This window comes from Sycon ciliatum, chromosome 13 (genome assembly GCF_964019385.1).
Source record: "Sycon ciliatum chromosome 13, ocSycCili1.1, whole genome shotgun sequence".
Taxonomy (NCBI): domain Eukaryota; kingdom Metazoa; phylum Porifera; class Calcarea; order Leucosolenida; family Sycettidae; genus Sycon; species Sycon ciliatum.
In genome coordinates, this window is record NC_088655.1 from 13,788,329 (window position 1) to 13,810,730 (window position 22,402).

The 22,402-nt window shown below is 47.1% G+C and overlaps 1 protein-coding gene across 1 annotated transcript in view; it reads right to left on the bottom strand.

Moving 5' to 3' along the window:
- Nucleotides 1-296: 296 nt before the first annotated feature.
- The window catches only part of LOC135829845 (uncharacterized), a 34,372-nt gene continuing 12,266 nt past the window's right edge, over nt 297-22,402 (bottom strand). Inside the window, exons 11-16 of the mRNA XM_065342229.1 lie at nt 21,574-21,657; nt 20,942-21,140; nt 15,528-15,594; nt 15,280-15,387; nt 9,708-10,573; nt 297-2,212 (exon numbers count right to left, since the gene is read on the bottom strand). Of these exons, the coding sequence (XP_065198301.1) occupies nt 807-2,212; nt 9,708-10,573; nt 15,280-15,387; nt 15,528-15,594; nt 20,942-21,140; nt 21,574-21,657 (2,730 nt within the window). The 3' untranslated portion in view covers nt 297-806. The remainder of the gene's footprint in view (nt 2,213-9,707; nt 10,574-15,279; nt 15,388-15,527; nt 15,595-20,941; nt 21,141-21,573; nt 21,658-22,402) is intronic.

Genomic DNA, 22,402 nt, shown 5'->3' on the forward strand with positions numbered 1-22,402 from the left:
TGGACATTGTTATTTTCAGCTCCGTTATGCTCCAGCTCGCTCCGGCACGCACTAGCTCACTCTGGTCCCTACGACTCGCTCTGGTCCCTACGACTCACTCTGGTCCCTACAACTCGCTCTGGCCCCTATGACTCGCTCTGGCCCCTACGACTCGCTCTGGCCCCTACGACTCACTCTGGCACCCGCTACAATTCAAATTCAAATTCTTATCGATCATATGCGATCGATATTCCCCGCACCCGCTCGCACCTGCACAAACCAGCTTACACTGACTCGCTCCAGCTCGCCCTAGCTACTACAGTTTTCGCTGTGGCCAGTCAGATATGGATGAAGAAGTCAAGACAATGTGAAAGATAAATAATAGAAAGCTTCGACAGAAGTAAGTTCATGGAGATGGTTGGAAAACACAATATTATTCAAAAGGCTAAACCTGATGAATAAGACAAGATAAGCACAACACACAGTCATGGTTTTAAAGCTAAAAATCCGTAAAACGTCACAGAAGTAGGGCGGTGTAAAGACATGGTCAGTGGAATACAGTCATACAGGCAGAACAGATAAACCACACCCACACCTGCACACCCCCCCCCCCCCACACACACACTCAAGCACCTACATGAACATAAGAACATAGTCATTTGTGACAATGTGTTGCATAGCTAGCATAGCACATGGGTTGCAGCAGACAGGATACTGCTGACAAGAACAAGACAAGCACACGCAAACACAGACAACAGGTGGCGTAGTCCCCAGAGGCAACATGCAACAGTGATTATGGAGTAAAGAGCAGATGCCGCTTGCTGCAGCTACTGTTGCTGCTGCGACGGCATTAGGGTGAAAACACGGTCAGTTGTTGTCGTCATCATCAGAGTGGAATGAGATGGCGACCTGGAGGGTGATAGCGCTGCTGCTGCAGCCGGTGCAAAGGAAGGTCCAGGATTATACATTACCCGATGGCATGTTGTGCTCTGACGAAAATATGCCTGTTGTTGTTGTTGTTGTTGTTGTTGGTGTTGCTGCTGCTGTTGCCAAAGCATTTCCGGAAATGGACCACGAAACACACCCAACTGTAAGTTGGTACTGGAATGGTGAGGAGCCGCACCATTCTCTAATCGCAACATTGCATTTGCTGGAAGACGTGCTGCCTGGCTGGCTAATGAAGGTCGCGCCCATAGATTCTCCCTTCCCATGTTTGCATGATTAGTAAATCCAGGTGGTCCAGGCTGACGGGGGGGTCCAAGCGGTGGACGATGCATGGCGGCATGTGGAGGTGTGCCGCCGCCGCCAGGTAAGGGTAGAAGAGCATTACTGTTACTCATGCCGTTGTTATGGTAACGGTGGTGCTGCTGCTGCGGATGCTGATGACGCTGAGCCGGTGATGGTGGTGGCGTTATGCCAGGCGCTGCTAGAGCGCGCTGAGATTGCTGATGATGAGGATTCCCAGGCGCTGGTAGAGATTGCTGATGATGAGGATTCTTGATAGCAGCAATTTGTGCGTAAAAATTAAAATCAGGTGGTAGTGGCTCTACCGGTGGTAGGTATGGCGGGCATTCAATAGCCGATGTTACCATATGGTCATCATCATCTCCACTAACGCCAGCTACTGTCTCTTCCTCCCGTACCATCGTTGATGGTGACAAGAGCGATGGTGATCCACAAGGATGATTGTTAACACCACTGCCCTGTCGTCGTTGTTGTTGTTGGCACATATAGGATGGAGACGCAGCACCACCACTTTCAGCGGAAGACCACTGTGTGGTTTGTTGTGTTACATCATCTGACACAAGGTCAGCAGTTACTATCGATCGTCCATTGCTGCTGGCAGGAGCAATTGTTGGCTGCGATTGCAATTTCACTTGCATGGAAAGTGGTGGCCTGAACGGATGCGCACTGATATCTAGACTAGTTGTACCATTAATAGTCTGCTCCTCACCATGATTCAACAAACGTGCTGCCGATGGCGCTGCTACTCCTGTTGGCGCTGCCGGTGTTATTGCTGCTGGCGCTGCTGGTGTTATTGCTGCTGGCGCGACAGTTACAGTGGCATTGCTGACCACTGACGATACAGTAGTTGCTTCAACAGCATTGGCGTCGCCGGTGCTGCTGTTTAAGCTGTAGCCAGTTGCTACTTGTGCTTCTGCTGACATTGATAAAGCAGTTCGCTTAGAAGGCGACGATGATATTGCCAAAGCATTCATACCACCAACAACACCTATGGACAATGACAAGAGTAGCATCAGAAATAACAACGTATCTTACAAATACCTAAAGCCGTGCCTGCGCCTCGGTTTTTATAAGCCATAAAACCTCAGGCGTGTCCTATATTCCATACATAAACACGACACCGGTGTTCATTCTATACAATCAGATCAACTCTTCTTCTGTCTATTAACTTAGTAGTCTTCTGTCTATTGATAGAATTAGTAATAACTAGGGGTGAAACGATTATACCGAATACTCAAAATAGAAATCGTTACAAGCTAACGAATCGATTATTCGAAAGGTTTTGATTACTCAATTATGCATACAGTATACATATGTATCACTCTCTTATTATTGACCACCACAGAAACTTGTGATCTCTAAGCGGTCAAATATCAGCATTATATTGACCGCTTATATTGACCACTTATATCTAGGGGTGAAACGAACAAGGAATTTCGTATACGAACGAACTTCAACACTAACGAACGAACTCGAACGAATATTCTCTAATGAATGTAGTTACCAAGACAGTATAGCCGTGTGTCCACTCGATTTATATTTGCAGAATTCATAAAGTTGTGATGGTAAATAAACCCTGTAATGCGTGACTGTGTGTTCATCGTATAATACAGTACTTGTGGATAACATTTGATGTTGCAAAAACAACGGAAGAAAGAAAGTGCAGATTGGAGAGGCACAGTTCCAGTTCCACCGACATCGGTAGCGATTGCAGCTACTGAAGATCTGGAACTGGCAGCAGAGTGGCAGGACAGCAGGTGCCAAGACCTCAACAACCTCCTCTTCCAAAACTTCATCAAGCTCAACTACAGCAGCCTGCTTGACGGCTACTCGCCCTGCAGCTGGCCCTTGTGCGCTCCTAAGCCGCTGGTTCTGTTGGAGGAAGATCAGTGCGTCGATATTCACTGGTGACAGTGCCGACCGGAGCTTGGACACGATGTGCCCTGCTGCCGAAAACACCCGCTCGGACGGCACAGAAGTCGCAGGGACACACAAGACTTGCCTAGCCACCTGGCTTAGCACGCTGAACCGGGACCCGTGCATGCGCCACCAGCTCAACGGATCCATGGATGAAGGTGCCGCCTTCTCGCCGAAGAACCAACCTCTATGTAGTGCTGCGACGGCAGAACTTCACATCACGTGACATGGTTCAAAAGGTTACACAGGCAAACAGGGCAAAGTGATCACAAGAGAGTTGTACCCAAAGCTGGGTTGCGTACAACCCTGTATCAATCATGCATAGAGTGCAAATAATGTGTACAGGTTCATCACATGATGTGAAGTTCTGCTGTCACAGACCCCATAGCTGGACTTGCACACTCTTGGGGGTGATGTACTTTTGCTTATATCAAGAGTACATAACCCCCCAGAGTGTGCAACGCCGATCCAGCTCTGTGTAGGGTCTTGGTCGAGCGGAATCGGATCTTCTGATGTCATGCGTACACTTCACACCAGCGCAAGGCCTGTCTCGAGGCAGGGCACCATTGTTTTTGATCCAAGAGTACCCGCGACTCCCCGGGTTCCCCTCAGATGTGTACGGTATTATGACGCAAAGATCCGATTCCGCTCGACCAAGACCCTATGCAGAGCTGGAGCAGGCGTTGCACACTCTGGGGGGTTATGTACTCTTGCTTATATTGACCACTTAGCCCGAGGACTTAGAACTTTGTCCTCAACTTAACGGGAAACCCATCGCGCAACGGGTTTCCCGTACGCGAAATAGTTGAGGTCAGATCAACTTTTTCGCGACGCGACGCGTTTCCCGTACGCGACATGAAGTATGAATCGGCCTTTAGAAAAAAATCAGAAATGAAAGAAGAAAAATCTGAAGCCAAATGTTGGGATTTGAACCCAAACTGTCAGATTCTCAGTTAAAGAACTTAGGGAACATACTACAAGTGACAACTGAAAACTTCTGTTTACAGAGAAATATATTGACCTTTGATAAATACCCACACTCATTAGTGACCACACCATCAATAGTATCAAATTCATATAAACTTGCTTGACTCAATAAATACCACTGTACTTTTCCATGCAGCACTGCACTTTTCCCTAAAAAGGAGTATTTTATAAACAGTATTTATTGGCCTTAGTGGTATTTTATAAACAGTATTTATTGGCTTTTGGCCATATAAATACTGTTTATAAAATACTCCTTTTTAGGGAAAGCGAAGGTCAACATATGCATAATAAATGTAGTAGCCTCAGGATTTATTGCAATTACATACCAGTTATAAAAACCTCGGGGGACCTCGGTTTTTATACTGGTATGTAATTGCAATAAATCCTTCGGCTCTACATTTATTATAATACGTAATGCCCAATGTAAACGGCATATACTATTACAATAGTATTCCTTTCTTCCTATAACAAAGCAAAAACAGTTCAGGTACCGTAAAGTCAGTCTTGTATAAAAGCCGCGGCTTCTGTGACTTTCTTGGTGAAATTTTGCAGGCTTCTACATGAGACAGGCTTCTATACAAGACAGGTATTTCTATGTATGTCAACACTAAAACCAGGCTTATGTGTCATAAGCCTTAGTCGCCAATGGCTCACAGAGCTCGAACCGGTCATAGACCACACTCTCGGGCAGTGGGCCCTGAGAGTCAACAACACCAAAACTGAGTGGACAGAGCTGGGTCGGTCTGTAGACAGAATTGACGAGCGCTGGAGGACACCCCGAAAGCTGGGCTCACTCCTGGGCGACATTGAGGGTGTGACACGTCGCAGGCAATTGGGCGAGGCTGCCTTCCGATCCATGCGGTCTCTTTGGAAGCGCCGAGGACTTATCCGAGAGCCTCTGCGTATGAGGTTGTACTGCGCCTTTATCATGCCGATACTTCTCTATAATTCAGGCACCTGGGGCCTGACGGTTGCTAGCAAACGCTCCCTGGACGCTTTCCATAGAAGGCAGCTCAGGTCACTTCTCGGCATCACATGGCCACAGAAGATTAGTAATCTGGCGTTGTATGCCCGATGTGGAGTGGAGCCAGTATCGGACTTAATCCGAAATTCACGCTGGAGTCTATTCGGGCATGTGCTTCGCCTGGGTAAGGACACGCCAGCACGATTGAGCATGGAGCAATACTTTCAGGCACCCGAGGGGAGGTACCGTGGGAGGCCGAGGGTGACACTACCAATAAAGCTCCACACCGATCTGTGCCAGTCGAACAATGGGCACCTGCGGAGTGTTGAGGACTTGCGCCGTCTGGAGCGGATTGCTGTGGACCGTCCAGCATGAAACGCGCTGGTGAAGAGTGTTTGTGCACACCCTCGTCACGAGTAGAAACAGCCATGGCACCCGTATAAACTCATAACAACCATTCTATAATAATATTACTATTTGAATCTTACGAAGTAGTGGTTGCGACTTCGGCGATGATTTGTAAGAAAGGGTTTGCTCCCCACACCGGAGCTCGCGCTATTCCGCCGACTTTACTTGACACTTGACTGACTCACGACTGCCATCCAGAGCACACGAGAAGTTCATCGAACCTTCGACTCGGCAAACCTGCAAGAAGGCACCACTCCCTGCTCAATACACAGTGTTTCGGGGAATTCACCCCTCATCAGTTGAGCCTGAGTAGGCTGAGGAAGATTGTGCCTGAAGAGCACCACTTATATAGTGCTCTCCAGGCACAAACATCACCAGGGATGCAAACTTACAGAGACGCTCCGTTTCCAGCGCGACAAACACCTCGTGAACACCAGATAGCAGCGTGAGTCAGTGTCGCTCCTGGACGGTGAGACAGACATCGAGGACCCTCGGTCATTCGCAACGCTGTCACCTCCAAACCAACTAGTGGCAAGCCCGCGCTGGGCACAACAGTACGAAGTAGTGGTTGCGACTTCGACGATGATTTGTAAGAAAGGGTTTGCTCCCCACACCGGAGCTCGCGCTATTCCGCCGACTTTACTTGACGAGTCGAAGGTTCGATGGACTTCTCGTGTACTCTGGATGGCAGTCGTGAGTCAGTCAAGTGTCAAGTAAAGTCGGCGGAATAGCGCGAGCTCCGGTGTGGGGAGCAAACCCTTTCTTATTTGAATCTTTTAATTATTATCTGGCAACTCAACCTCATACGTATAATTATCTGGCTACCTATTGACCATGATGCTACACGAGGAGACAATAATGATGACATTTTTCCAATGAGACCAATTTATGACGCTCCATGTTACTGAAGGACTACTGTAAGACATGTATATATAACGAGGAAGCAAATCTAACGTTTTAACGGATGACATTTCTTCGTTATAATAAGATCCGTTGAGGCCGTACTGCTTCATATATGCTGTGTGTGGATATGGCAGAATACTGCAAGATCGTTAACATATCTTCTCGTTAACCTATGAATTTTGGACAATCGTTAAATTTGCGACTCGTTATAATAACATGTCTTACAGTAACTTCGATCATTGGTTTTGTAGAGCCCCATTCTCTAGGAGCTGTCTACATCTGCTTTGTCCAGCATAAGCGAACGTGTGGATCAAGCATAACTGCTTGGTTGACGCTGCCGCGGGAATGCGTACAATAATAACAATATGTGTGATTTGATGGGCCCAAAATTGCGGCTTCTATTCAAGTGCGGCTTTTATACAAGTGCGGCTTTTATACAAGACTTTACGGTATGCTATGTCGTGATAAATCTATTATTGCCCTCATAATCGGTCAATATATGAAATATAGACCTCGTAAAAGACCTCAGTCTTTTACTCGTTTACCTCTTTAATCGTGCAATAATAGATACATACAATAATGTCCTTGCCTTGATAGTAGGGAGGTTTAGTTCTCACGTAACGGAAACGCGTACGTGGGTGATACACGTAAAGTGGATGAAGGGCACCCACGTTGCAATGTGCGTTTAGTCACACGTAATGAAAACTTGTGAAATCTTTGAAGATGGAAACGGCATTTATGTGAGCGGGAAAGTTTTGAACGTTTGAAAACAGATTCGAAGTCGACACCACGACAAAAGTAAATAGTTATTTTGGTCAATGGTTCTTGCATGTTCTTGTAGCATAAATGGAAGAACGGGGGTAAAACTGTGTGGCGAAAAATAGAAGACCGGGGTCAAACTGGGTTGAAAGAATAAAAGACCGTTCTCAATTATAAGGCCGGGTTAGGACGAGTTAAAAAAAATAGTAGACCGGCCTACTATTTGCGGAAATACGGTATGTCATCTCTAAGCGAAAAAACGCACAGTATTCTTCGTTGGGGTATCTTGGGCGTACTGACCACAACCACATCCTCAACATCAGCCATGACGAAGAAAAGTGAGAGGAAAGATTCAACGACTGCACGAAACTACAAAAATTGTAAGCGGGGCGAAAGTGAAACTCGCCCACGTAACAAAAAAAGTCGTTCCACACTTAGTTTTATTTCCGGTGATCTAAATCCGCTAGATTTGAGCACACGCACAACCAGCGCAATGTGCTGCACTTTCATTTTCACTCGCGTACTGGCCGAACGTGGGTGAGCCTCCATACACGGCATATCGTGAATCAGAAAACGTCCGTACGTGGGTGACTGAGTATCACGTGGTACACCCACGTAAAGTACACACGGATTACGTGGGACTAAACCTCCCTAGTGTGCTTGTGCTTACCTGTTGCTGACGGCCGAATTCATGGTTGCCTGTGGAGCACATTACATCACTTTGCAGTCTCCTATAATACGCATCCTGTCCGACGGCAAAAGAGGCTGCAGATTTAGTTTTTGTGCACGTTATCAGCAATGACTACTGATCTTCAGCAACTTGGGTCTCCTATAATACGCATCCTGTCTATGCTTTTGTAATGCTAACATAATGCTCGGGATAGCACTCGCTACTGATCATCAGAAACTTGGCTTGACTATCACTCACTCACAATAAGACTGTTGTAATGTTCATCGTTCCCAAGCGGTCGCTGGTTTCTCCCACAATTTCATCGTACTGTTGTACGACATGCTATACGACATCCTTATACCGTACAACACCGTATTGATGTCTGGCTGGCTGTCTTTGATGGTACGGTATGGGACAGGTACGGGATAGCGGCAGGCATGCCGATGGCACAAACAAACACGGAATTAAAGCTGTGTGGACCCTGGCTAGCGCCAGCCGTTCCTGAAGTAACGTCTTTTGCATAGCTACGGGAATAAAATGATACCCGTGCAGGCTCATGTCACAAAACAAAGTAGCAGTAGTATAGTTGCAGAACGTTTTCTTGTCACGTTTATGAATGGAAACTTGGGACTGGCAGAAAATAGATAGCCAGCAGTAGGATATATACAGTCAACTCCGCTAAGAACGACTGCGGATATAACGACAATTCGCTAATAACGACTGCAGCGGATATGACAATTCGCTAATAACGACTGCGGATATGACCACAATTCGCTAATAACGACTGCGGATATAACCACAATTCGCTAATAACGACTGCGGATATGACGACAATTCGCTAATAACGACTGCGGATATGACCACAATTCGCGAATAACGACAGAATTTCCATGCCCAGAGCAAAGTCCCATCTACCTGTATACATATAACGAGACTTCGGGTATAACGACACTTCGCGAATAAGGATATTTTTTCTGATGCCCGGTAGAGTGTCGTTATACGCAAAGTTGACTGTACAGTTGAGTTGAAGTTGCAGCGTGCACAAAAGGAATTACAAATACGTGACAACTATTGTTGGGCCTTAGGCTTTACATTTAGGGGTCGTCGCAAACGTTTTCTGTCGTCCCTGAAACGAACATCATTCATTTCGTACTTGGACCCCCTCCCCTCCCTCTGAAACGAACACAGCTTGCTATGCTGGACGACGAAAATCGCACTCAAGTACATGTCAGAATTTATGTACAGTGTCGGTCGACTTTAATACTGCATGCCTGAGTACACGAGTACATGCAGAAAATGGTCAATTTCAGCGTTGCTGCTCCAAACAGCAACTAGCTTCGACTAGCTACACAGATTACACCAAAGGATCAAACAACAACCATTTTCTTCAGGTTTTTTTGGCAGAAGGCTTTCTTGTGCTTGGCCAACCAGGCCAAAAATCACACCTCGGAGGACTACAAAAACTACAACTCTCAGATGTCCTAGATTGCTGGCCATGCGTGTGCATTTTCGTTTTGAACAACCTCTCTATTCTCAGGTTGCACCTTCTTCCCCAATTACAATGATAATACGCAGCAGTCATATGTAGGGAAGTTTCCTGCTGCTTATCTGCACCACTCTCTGATTTGAACTACACATGGAAAACAATGAAAACTATGCTGTTTGTGCTGCATGTGTACTGTGTGTACTGTGTGTACTGTGTGTGCTGCATGTGTACTGTGTGTACTGTGTGTACTGTGTGTACTGCATGTGTGCTGCATGTGTACTGTGTGTACTGCATGTGTGCTGCATGTGTACTGTGTGTACTGCATGTGTACTGTGTGTACTGTGTGTGCTGCATGTGTTGCTACAAGAGTCCATTCTATTGACACGTACCATTGGAAAGGCATTTGTTGGTGTGGGTGAGCAGAATGCCGCGTCCAATTGAACGTCCTCTCCCCAGGACCGTCGTCTGCTTGTCAGAACAACGTAGATGTAGAGGGATGGACGATGATAATGATGGTGACGTCACTGATGAAGCAGAGGAGACTAGAGTCGATGGAGAAGATAAGATGTTGCTTGTGGGGTGTTGACAAGTGGACCAGGCTGAAGGTGCTTCACTGGATACTGCTGCAAATGTTGGTGATGCTGCTGAGCTTGTAGCGCATGCCGCCATGACTGGGGAGTAGTCAGTGGCAGGAAGTACTTCTACAATGTCAGCTGCGCTTGACACGGTATCACCACCAAAAGCAGTCATTGGTGGAGCTACGCTTGATGTAGATGGGGAGTCAGTTGACGAGACGCTACATGCTCCAGACTGCAATGTACCACTACCGCTACCACCACTACTACTACCTGCAGCTGCTACTGGTGATGATTGAGTTAGTTTAGTGGACTGAGAAGCAAAGGTGAAAGCACATACTGCTGCAGGTTTTGTACTGAATCCAGGAGGTTGTATAGGAGTAGAGGAGGATGGCATAGCAGAGTGTTGACTTGATGGATGGACGGATGTCTGTGCCAAAGACTGAAAAGGACCTGATTGCTGGTATTGTGCAGTAGATGAAGATCGAGACGCTGTCACAGTAGTTCCTACAGCAGTGACTGTGGCTGCTTCAAGGGCAGCAGCAGCAGCACGTTTCTTCTTGTCAGCTCGCATTCCATCGCGTCTCTTTACAGACACATCAATGACAGCTTCAAGTGACTTCATCTCTTCAACAATCTCCGTACTGAACGTAACTTTCATAGAATCCAGTAGACGACCACTGTAAAACACACCGCCACACAAAAATGCCGGCATGCACGTGTACACACACACACACACACACACACACACACACACACACACACACACACACACACACCACACACACACACACATATATTAGGAACACTGCCACTAGATAACATTATCATCCAACATATCTGCAAAATACAGATTCAACAGGCAGCAGAGCCAGCAGTCTACATGTAGTAGTAGTAGTAGTAGTAGCAGCAGCAGCAGCAGCAGCAGCAGCAGCAGCAGCAGCAGCAGCAGCAGCAGCAGCAGCAGCAGCAGCAGCAGCAGCAGCAGTAGTAGTAGTTAGTGTTAAAACGATCTCACCGGATACTCGTTAGCTCGCTCGACAGAAACTCGGCTCGTTTGTGCGGCCAGCTCGTTTGCACTAACGAACACCGTACACCGTACCCCGTACACATGACAGTACATATGTACATGTCGACCGGGAAGTCGTAAAATATTTTACGACTCCCTGGTCGATCGAGAGTCCAGTCCCGCGCAAAGTGAAAATCACTCGCAGTTACAGTGACTGTATGCCTGCACGACACTTGAGTTGTTTCAGTTGTCGTTGCAGCTTTGGTGGACTCTGCTGATGTCTTGTTCCGCATCTGCTGACCTGTCGCAGGATATGCTTCGGTCACCTCTCCATTCGAGTGAAAGTTACGCATAGTCGTTTGGAAGTTTTCTCCCGTGACGCAGCGAAGACCAGGGCTACTTGCTATCTTTGCAAAACGGTCTATTCTTACAAAGGCTACTCGACGACGGCGCTGAAAAAACATCTCGACACCAAACAGCAGTCCGAAGTGAAGCAGGAGCAACCCCAAATGCCGGCGGTGATAATTATTATTATTTGAACCAGCTGAAACAAATCGAACTTAGAAAAAATTATATTCAAAAAATCATATGTTGTCACATCAATGAAACTCGTCAGCTCGCTCGATAGCTTGCTCGTTAGGCCTCGGTCACACTACGGCAGTTTGAAGCTGGACGCAGCGTCAAGCCGCAGCACTTGACGGAGACGTGGGGTCACACAGTGTTTCGTTTTTTTTTGCAGCTCACGACTGCCGCGGCTTGACGCATTGGTCTACGTCACAAAACCACCAGGAAAACTCAATGACGACACGGATTCCCACGGAAACCGGCCTTTTACTTATTATACAAAAAAATTGTCGGACAAAGTTTTCGAATTTTTCATTGATTTTTGATTACAAGAAGACGAAAGGTCCACGCGTGCACGATCGTTGTTGTTTCTTTCCGAATTTAAAGCCATTTTCAGTTGTAGTGTCATTGATCAGGCAAGAAAAGTCCGCATCGCAGCTGTGTTTCTCCTGACTTCGTCATACTGGTCGTCCTTTTTGGGGCTCTTGACGACAACACAACACTCACAAGTCAACAGGCTCCAGTTGGCCGATGACCCACTCAAACAACTGGTCCTTTCTCGACATCATTTTCTTCTCAGAAAACGCCTAGCTCTTCCGCCAGGTTCGGAGCAGAGCAGCCTCGGCCTCGTAGGTCCACGGACTCATCTCGAACAAAAAGAGGGAACAAAACAAACCTTGAACAGACGAATGTCGAATAACTGCTCAACTCAAGCAAAGACAAATGTCTTGAAACTAATTTTACTTGAAAGACACTGTTTTTCCGCCAAGCGTCACTCCTACCAGCGGCAACACAGCCGATTTCCCCACGTCAGACGCAGCAGCGTCTGACGCTCAAACTTCCCGCCTTGCGTCAGTTGCCATGGAAAAGCTCATGATTCTGACGCTGACGCAGCATTTTTGCCGTAGTGTGACCGAGGCCTTAGTGGAACTGATCGCTCGTTTGCTATAGATACGCTCGTTTCAACACTAGTAGTAGTAGTAGTAGTAGTAGTAGTAGTAGTAGTAGTAGTAGTAGTAGTAGTAGTAGTAGTAGTAGTAGTAGTAGTAGTAGTAGTAGTAGTAGTGTTGGCGGACACTGCCGCGATAATGTACAACGATACAGTTAAGACAACTCGGCCCGTGCGGGGGCTATACAGGTTCCCGGACGTGCCTGAGACTGGTCGTGTGGGATCAGCGGTTGATGGCGGGCGGATGGTGGTGGTTCGTCTGGCCTACGGGAGATGGCAGAGGCGCTCCAGGAGGCGGGAGGCGCACGGCGGGCTGCTGCACAGTCAAGGCATCGGGCTGGCAAAGCACCTTTGGCCAGTCTGCACGATCATCTATCCGCCACACAGCAGCTTTTGATGGACGTTGCCGGCTCTGCCGGTGTGTCTTCCTGGCTTACGGCGGAGCCTCGTCTGGCGCACGGCACTGTCTTGAATGCGAGTGACTTCCGTGACGCACTTGCTCTACGGTATGGCCTGCAGCTCCCTGGGATACCGTCCACTTGTGTCTGTGGTCATGCCTCCACGATCGACCATTTGTTAACCTGCCCCGCCGGTGGGTATCCATCTGCCCGGCACGATAATGTGCGTGACATCCTGGCGGAGACGCTTTCCGAAGCTGTTCGCGATGTCGAGACAGAGCCACGTCTGCGGCCGCTGTCTGGCGATGATCTGCCCTATGCCACGGCTAACCGGACTGATGAGGCTCGGCTGGACATTCGTGCCCGGGGCTTCTGGACAAGGCAGCAAGACGCTTATTTTGATGTTAGGGTAACCCACCCTAAGGCGTCTGTGCTGTCTGGTCCAGAAGTCCTTAACCAGCTCAGGGCCCATGAACGGCAAAAGAAGCAGCAGTACGGTGCCAGGGTCACTGATGTCGAGAGAGGCTCGTTCACCCCTCTTGTGTTCGCCACGAATGGGATGGCGGGGCCGGAGTGCTCACGATTCCTGGCGACACTTGCTGGTCGGCTCGCGGAGCGCAACAAAGACATCCGGTACTCAAGCAACGTCAGTGCATTGCGTGTTCGGCTGGCGTTCTGCCTAGTGCGGTGGGCAATAACCTGCTTTCGCGGTTGCCGGTCCTCCTACAAGCGTGGTGTCCGCTCGTCGTTGTTGGTGCAGTGTCGACAGGCTGCCGGCTGAGATCCAGTGTCCATGTGTCAATCTGGACAATATAACAATGGCTCAAAGACCTTAACAATCGATTACTTCTCTTGATATACTAGTACTCTTCTCGGATTGCATTCCCTCTTTCTTTCTCTCTTCCATTACTTGTGTGTTTACCGTGGTATTGTTTTCTGCCCGTAAAAGTGGTTTGGTCAGTAGTAGTAGTAGTAGTAGTAGTAGGTTCTTTTTTCAACCAGATGAGACCAGGCGACGCTTGCGAACACCAGAATTTGATGATACCATCTTTGAATTCATGGTGAGAATAAAGAATTCAAAGATGGCATCATCGAATTAGTCTCCGTGTACTTACTCCGGAAACAAAAACTTCGTGACTTTTTGACATAACTTCAAGGAGTTACTGTGCTCAACAAAAGTGTTCTTTTGGAAGAGAATCACTTCAACACATTCAATCGACATATCTACAATATCTACAGGATCGATCGATTAGTGGGAGTAGAGTCTCAGTCTGGGTCGCCATCGCTCGACTCATCACAGCTGAAACCGTTCCAAGTGGCAGGTCGATCGACGCGATGCCGAATGTCACAGAGAAGCTTCTCCACGTCCCTGGTCGTCTTCGCTTTTATCAGAATGCCTTCTCCAACATCTCGGCGGAGATCATAGTAGCGCTGCAGCGCTGGTACTTATTTCCGCCTCCGCTCTCACTCGAGGATGCCCCGGAACAACAAACACAGGCAACGCCAAATATTTCAAATTTCCTCCGAGGGACATCATAGTCGACTAGCACTTCCCGACTGCCGCGGTCAGATCTCGCCTTCTCCTTTGGGACCAAGGATACATCGTGGAGGCTGCTGGAAAAGGCGAGATCATCCACGTTGAGGTCTGGGCTCTGCAGTGACTAAACGACTTCTATTTTGAACTTGTTCATCTTGCTCTGCTGCGCGAAGTGAATCGTCACATCTCTGCGTTTTGGAGTTTTGACATCTTGCCGACCTGTTCGCATGCAGACAGGCGTTTCGGGGATGGCGAAGATTTCAAAACGCTAGCTGCTATTGCAATTCATTTTCCACTCTTCTTGCGCCTCAGTGCCATTGTCCTGCTCTGTCAAGTTCTGAACTAAAAAATAGCTACGACGAGCAGTGAGCGCAGTGCTTTTCTTCCCATTGAGCCCGGTGGACGAAAAATGAAAAACATGTTCGTTTCGCTTTGTTTGCAGCGTCGACACCCATGCTCTGCGACGACTTTCGGCTCTCCAAAATATGAATCATGCCCTCCTACGATTCCGAAATGTCATGTCAGTGTTTCAGGCTGACAGAACCAGAGAGAGAAAGAGAGAGAGAGAGAGAGAGAGAGAGAGAGAGAGAGAGAGAGAGAGAGAGAGAGAGAGAGAAATAACAGCAGCAAAAAGTAGTGACAAAAAGTCACGAAGTTTTTGTTTCCGGAGGAAGTAAACAAACACTCAGCAATTTATTCCAGGACTCAGGAGCATACATGCAGGCACAACACTCAGCAATTTATTCCAGGACTCATACATGCAGGCACAACGGTCAACTGACTTTGATGCCTGCTTCATCACTACGATATTGGGATTTTGGCAGTTATGATCACCAGCAATCTTGAGTTCAGTATTTGTTGAGAGTTTTAGAAGTCAAAGAGGAATCACCATCAGCAACAGCAGTGGTTGTATCAGCAATGCAACTTACCGCCGGACATTCAGTGTATCAATCAGAACAGTTAAGACCTTGATATCGTCATCGTCATCTTCATCATCTCCGTCTCCATCAGTCTCCACTATTCCATTACAAACTCCACTACGAAGAACAAGAACAACACAATACAGAAAACAATTACATGCAAGGCATATTCCAAAAAAAGCCAAAAAAAGTAATGCAACAGACAAGTGCTCTCGTTCAGGAAACAGTAGATTAGAATGATGGGGGGGGGGACTTACGCATCACCGTCTTCAGAGACATCCTCTACTTCAGCACATATCAACTTCTCTAAATCATCTAGATCACCTACACAGGATGCACACATGCATGCGATACGCAGGCAGTCACATACACAGCCACACATACGCGGCCACACACACACAGCCGCGCATACACATATACACATACACGAACCATCAAACACACATACACAGATACACAAACACACATACACATGCACAAACGCATGTACACAAACACAAAGGTTGGAGAGACACTAAATTGTAAAGTATGTGTACAAGTGCCTCAAAATACTTCACACAAATAGCTTCATATGTATATGTATGTATATGTATATGTATATGTATGAGAAGGTGCAAAATCGCAGCGGTTTGACAGCAAACTGTGTAGACCAAAACCGGTCATCTGTGTGGATTGTTCACTCGAAATATGCTTGTGGAAGGAAGCTGGTATGTTGAAGTCTAATCCGAGGCCAGAGTCGATGGAACTGAGCCACTCCGCTGTGTTGCCCCGTTGCCTCCAAGATGCCCAATTTGTTACAGAGGTGGCTAAAAATAGGATCAGTTTTCGAGTCCACTTCAAGTTCACCCTGAGTTCTAAAATTCTGTAATTGCTATCGCTCCACGATGGCCAGTACAGAGAAATGATAAGCCTTGTGTGTGCTTCCATTAGTTTTCATTGGTGCGCAGTGCTTTATTGGCGAGAGGGGAACTGCTGTTTACCTGCTACAAGAAGCAGTAGCTGCGTGGCAAAAACTGCGGAAAATCAGTGATGGAGATACAGTAAACTGCCCAGATCCGGGCAAGTTGGGACCGAGTACTCCCCAGATCCGGGCAAGTTGGGACCGAGTACTCCCCAGATCCGGGCAAGTTGGGACCGAGTACAGGTCGTCCCCCGTTAATACGAGTCCGGTTAGTACATAAACCCCGTTAGTACATAGGAAATCTCAAGTCCCAGACGAAACGTGGTCACTTCCATACAAATCTTGTCGGTTAGTACATAATTCGTTAGTACATAAACCCCGTTAGTACATAACATTTCTCCGTACCCGCATGCCACCTACCTCAATAGTACATAATTTGTTGGTCTTTTGCCCTTCCAGTGGAGGCACATCGTGTTCTAGTTTCTACTTGTGGACGCAATTAGCTCAGAAATCAGAGAGCACATCACAAACCGACAAAGCTCTTTTTTCCGAGTGACTGTACAGGCGCGGCTGGGCATGTATCATGTCACTAACTGTAGAATCTTCGCTGACTGTGTCCGTTATAACATAATGTTTATGTTATATCGAGGGAATCAAGAATATCTCGCTCCCTAGTCATGGTAGCAAGAAACACTCAGAAAACTTGAGAAAAGTGAAAAATTCTGGTACACAAGCAAGTTATGTACACTTTCGTTTAGTACATAAACCCCGTTAATACATAACATTTGTCAAGTCCCAGAGATTATGTATTAACGAGGGACGACCTGTACTCCCCAGATCCGGGCAAGTTGGGACCGAGTACTCCCCAAAACTATGAATTGCCAGTAACTCGGAACATACGTGCCTACTGCACGCAAGTAAACTTTTTTTCTGCCAATCAATAGTTTTCGGGGCCTTTTTTTGTTGAAATGCCATTTTTTGTGACTCTAACGTTAGATGGGTCAGAAAGGTGTGTATTATATCGGTGGTGGTGTTTGTGTGGGGGGGGGGGGGGGGATCCCGCAAAAGACACTTGGAAAAGGCTCCATCTGCGGCACAGCAAAGAAGATCAGTATCCTCCAATACTCCAACCTCCATAATTGTGCTCTATTAGTGACCGCTTGAGTTTGTAGAGAGCATAAGAAAGATGAAGTACGGTGGTGGTGGTGGAGGTGGTGATGGTGGTGGAGGTGGTGATGGTGGTGGTGGAGGTGGTGCTGGTGGTGGTGCTGCTGATGGTGGAGGTGGTGCTGGTGGTGGTGGTGCTGATGGTGGAGGTGGTGATGGTGGAGGTGGTGGTGATGGTGGAGGTGGTGGTGATGGTGGTGGAGGTGGTGGTGGTGATGGTGGTGATGGTGATGGTGATGGTGGAGGTGGTGATGGTGGTGGTGGTGATGGTGGAAGTGGTGGTGATGGTGATGGTGGTGGTAGTGATGCTTGTGATGGTGGTGGTGGTGGTGACCTTGATCCTCTCAGTTCTCAGTGTTGGCAAGACGGCAATAATAGAGCACAATAGGTGGAGATTGTGGAATTGGAGGATACGCTCAAAGTCTACATGAGAGAAACATTCAACACTGGATAGCATCCAAGGAGGCATGCTAGCTACTAGCCAAGGCACCAGACATATACGTGTTATAACGAGAGAGCTTGGAAGCTCAGAGCCCTACGCAGGGGCGTACGCCGCTCGCCTCCAGGAGTGGTTCCCATGCCAACTGATGAACCAACATTCCACACAATTGAAGTGCTCGTTTTCGTATCCCACGGAGTTTCTGCACATTCTCCTCAGACTGGGTGAAATTAACATCCACAAGCTGCTGGACGATGTCATTGCTACGCATTTTTGATTTTAAAAGACTGAACTTTTCCCCGTTTTATGGATGTTTTGTTCAGCATGACGATTGCATGCAGTCTTGAAAGCTGCCTAAGTAACTAGTTTCGAATCATCTGGAGCAAACATCACACAGGGCAAGCAGAAGCCACTATGGCCCGCCGGTCAAAAGACTACCCAGGGTAACTCCTCTAACAAGGATAGTTGAAAGTGGCGCTGTTTGCCATCCATCTGGACTTGCACAGGAAATGAAATCCTTCGCCTTCGGTGGCGCACAATGATTGTCGATGACGGAAATCTTTTCCGTGTCGGTCAAATTTCGGGGGACTGGATTCCACTGTGGACGTCGACTTTCAGAGTATCCCTTCCAACACACTCCCATGTCACTGAAGTAAATTTTGGATGATCCAGCAGCTTCCAACAACGGTCGCTTCTACAGCTTCGCCGACGATTTCTTCCTCAGCGCTGCTCGTTGCATGCAGCCTGCGCTTGCAAGTCAGGTGCGTCTGCATTCTCATCTATCTCTTGACCTTCGCCACTAACAGTTAGCACTGGCTACACGCTCTGCCTGCTGCTCAAAATAGCTCTGAATAGAGCGCTGGCCCTCTGGATGTCGACGCTTCATTTCTCTTTTCCACAAAGCGAAAGCACCGTCCAAAACACGACGAACTTTGTCAAAACAAACTGCAAAGGAAAATTTGACTCTGAGACCGAGGAATCCGGCGATGTAGAGACTTTGTTGAACCCAGTTCAGTAGACCATCTCACATCTACGGTATGTCCCAGCACCGCTTTCACACCTGGGCTAGCCACCGTCCTCGGACCGTCAGGCGCGGACTCCAGGCGCTAGGCATGCACTGCACAGCTGCATGCACTCGCACTGCATGTGCTGGGCCTGAAATAGCTGGATCAAAAATATTCCGTACCCATATCGAATTTTGTTTACTGGTTCCCGGGCATCCCGGGAACCGCCCTATGTACGCCCCTGCTACGCTATGCTTTTTTGACTAGCTCATCATGCATGTTATTAGAACTGATGGAACTTTATCTTTGGCCCCAACTTCGTTGCGGTCTTATAGTGTTTTACGTCGACCATGACGGCTACAATGCCCACCCATACCACAACGAAGTGATCGGCTACATCACTGTATTGCGAAAAGGTTCCATCTGTTCGAATAACATGATAGATGAGCTAGGCAACAAAGCATAATGTAGGGCCCTGAGCGAAAGAAACAAGCAGCTGCTCCGATAGCACGGCGCAATTTAGGTTCATGTTCAACCTGCGCAAAGCCCAGATTCGAATGCTGATTGACCATGTATTCTTTCAGAAATCTGCAGTCCGACGCGAGTCTCGTGGCTAAGGAAAGTTGTTCTAAGCGTTTTCATATCCATCAAAATCCATCACGAAGTTTTTGTTAACGGAGGAAGTTTCTGTGGACCCTGGCTATCGCCAGACGTTACGGCACTATCGCCCTGCTTGCATTCCCCCGATACACTTCGCATACATATATGCCAGGCCTCTACAGTCTCTCATTTCTTGGTGCTGACCGCTTTAATGCTATACATAATGCTACTATACATACTCAATCTCTTGATGGTACGGTACGGGAAAGATACGGGATAGCGCCAGGCGTGACACAAACAAACAAACGAGAGAGCTTGGAAGCTCAGGGCCCTACGCTATGCTTTTTTGCCTTGATGACCTAGACAAAAAAAGCACAGGAATGCTATAAATTCTTATAAATTTCAACTTTTTTGTTTTTAGACATAACCTGGGATTCGAACCCGCACTATCGCCCTGCATGCATCCCCCGATACACTTCGTATACATACTTATTCTTCCAAGTTGCTTCACGTTATGATCTTGTATTTGAAAGCCCTATTTGAATATGAATTGTGGCCAGCCGTCTTTGATTGTACGGTACGGTACGGGACAGGTACGGTCGAGGGTAATACGACACTGTCTACCGCCTTGAAAACGGCAAACAAAGAATAGGGATGTTATAAATTTTTCAATTCTCCTATTTTTCAGGCATTACCTGGGATTCGAACCCGCACTATCGCCCTACATGCATTCCCCCATACACTTCGCATTCATATTCATTCTTCCAAGTTGCTTCACGTTAGGATCTTGCGTTTGAAAGCCCTATTTGAATATTGCGGCCAGCTGTATGTGGCCAGCTGTGTTTGCTGGTACGGTACGGGACAGATACGGGATAGCGCCAGGCGTGACACAAACAAACAAACACCAAATTAAAGCTGTGTGGACCCTGGCTAGCACCAGACGTTACTGAAGTTACGTCTTCTGCATAGCTACGGGAATAATTATACTTATTGGCCTCAGTAATCGGTCAATAATAGTCATACAGTAGAGTGCCGATTATCCACACCCCTCGGGGCGCAGGGCTGTCTCCAGGGCGTTCGGATGAGGAGTATGTTGGGATAAGGTAACAGTCACACATCCATCTAAAACATGCCTATTCCCTCATATTTTCATCATTCTCATTCGCTTCATCAGTACCACAGGAAGTAGACACATTTCAGCTCCTCTAAATGACACTTTTGGTGATACATTTTGAACATCAACCTGTTGCGGTACATCTTGTGTAGTGGTGTGGTTCACTGGTGCTTCGGGTGAGAAAAATCAACAAACACTTATTTTCGACCCTTCCATTCAACGCAAACAGGCATTTCCGATAATTGATTGTTGGCATGGTTGACGTTGGGATAATCGGCATCCTACTGTACATACTGTACATAAGGCAATAATCATCACATACAATCATATGCAGCACACTCTTCAAACAGACATGTACAGAAGAGCATCCATTTTCACTTCAAACACACAAGCATACACACACATACGAGCTCACACTCGCACAAGAAAGGCACTAGGACACATACCTCCATTGGATACAGCACCAGCTACAGCTCCCGCCATTTTATTGGCGAGAATTGCGTCTTGATTGTCCATAGGAGTTGATGAATGGAACGAGTCAAAGTCAAAACTGGCCAATCCCTGCTCAACTAACCGATTACCAATGTTAACATCGTCCTGTTCCGACGTATCAATCAGGAACACGGACAATACACCGCCATCATCCTAACATGAAGCACATTTGACATTTGTGTAAACAGAAACACATACAAATACAAAGGTCAGTTCAAGCATAGGAGAATACCTGCACCATAATAACCTACACAAGACAAAAAATAAGGCAAAAATATTGTTTTCCACTTTTGGAAAGATCACAAAGCTGCAAGCAACTATGCTGATAGTGTCGGAGAAAATTAGCCAAGGTCCAAATAGAGGAAAGACAACATTGGACATTATCAAGCTTCCAGTTGAAATGCTGAAAAGCACGGTCGATGCTGCAGGGTGCATTTCTCCCAACATTTTTTAAAGAAATAAAAGTGTCCGGAAATATGTTAGAGAAAAGGGTGTAGATTTTTGTAGAGCAGCCGCAGCCAGCAACAACGGTGCCTTAGAGAGAGAGAAAAAAAAGGAAAAGGCTACATTTATGTGTACAACTTACAGTCTGCATGGCCACATTCATGAACAGAATCATGTTTTCTGGTGCTAGCTCCTTCAATCGATCACATGCTGCTGTTGACCAATCCTATAACACACACACGCGCACACACACATACACACACGCACGCACACACACACACACACACGCACACAATGCACAATGTATACGCCCGTCGCAAGAGAAGCACGCAAATCTGCAAAAGCACTTGATGTGCACCCACAGATTTTCTCCTATACAGTAGCAACAATAGCGGATCTGAATCTGAATGAAACAGATCAAGACAGCTGTCTAATCCACATAACTGGCAAAGCCCTGCGAATCGACCCCCAAAATACGCACATACTTTCGGGGCCATCCGGCACTATCGATATTTTTCATGGAACGGAAAAGTTTAGTTGACCCTCACCCATCCAGCTAGAATAGATTGATATTTCAGCCATCAATATTTTTCAAAACAAATCTCCTCGACCAAAGATCGATAATAATGGATGGCCCCTTAGCGTGGATCTATACATCTGTGCTCTGTTCTAGGCAGGAGTAGGTGTTAGAAGATACATACTAAGGGAGCTGCATTGTAATCAGTTGATCAAGATGGCAAACCTAGAGAGAATATTTAGCATTATGTTTCAGTCCATGCACACTGGAGCGTTGTTTCGTAGAGAGTGAGGAGCTGCGTGACCATGCAGCTAGATCGTGGTAAGACGATGGAGAGCAGAAAGCACCAGGCGACAAAATACAACCCATGTCACACACTGCTTTCATTGGCACGTTTGAACTTTCATTACGTGAGACAATATTGATAAAATACACGCTGGTGAGATTGAAAGTG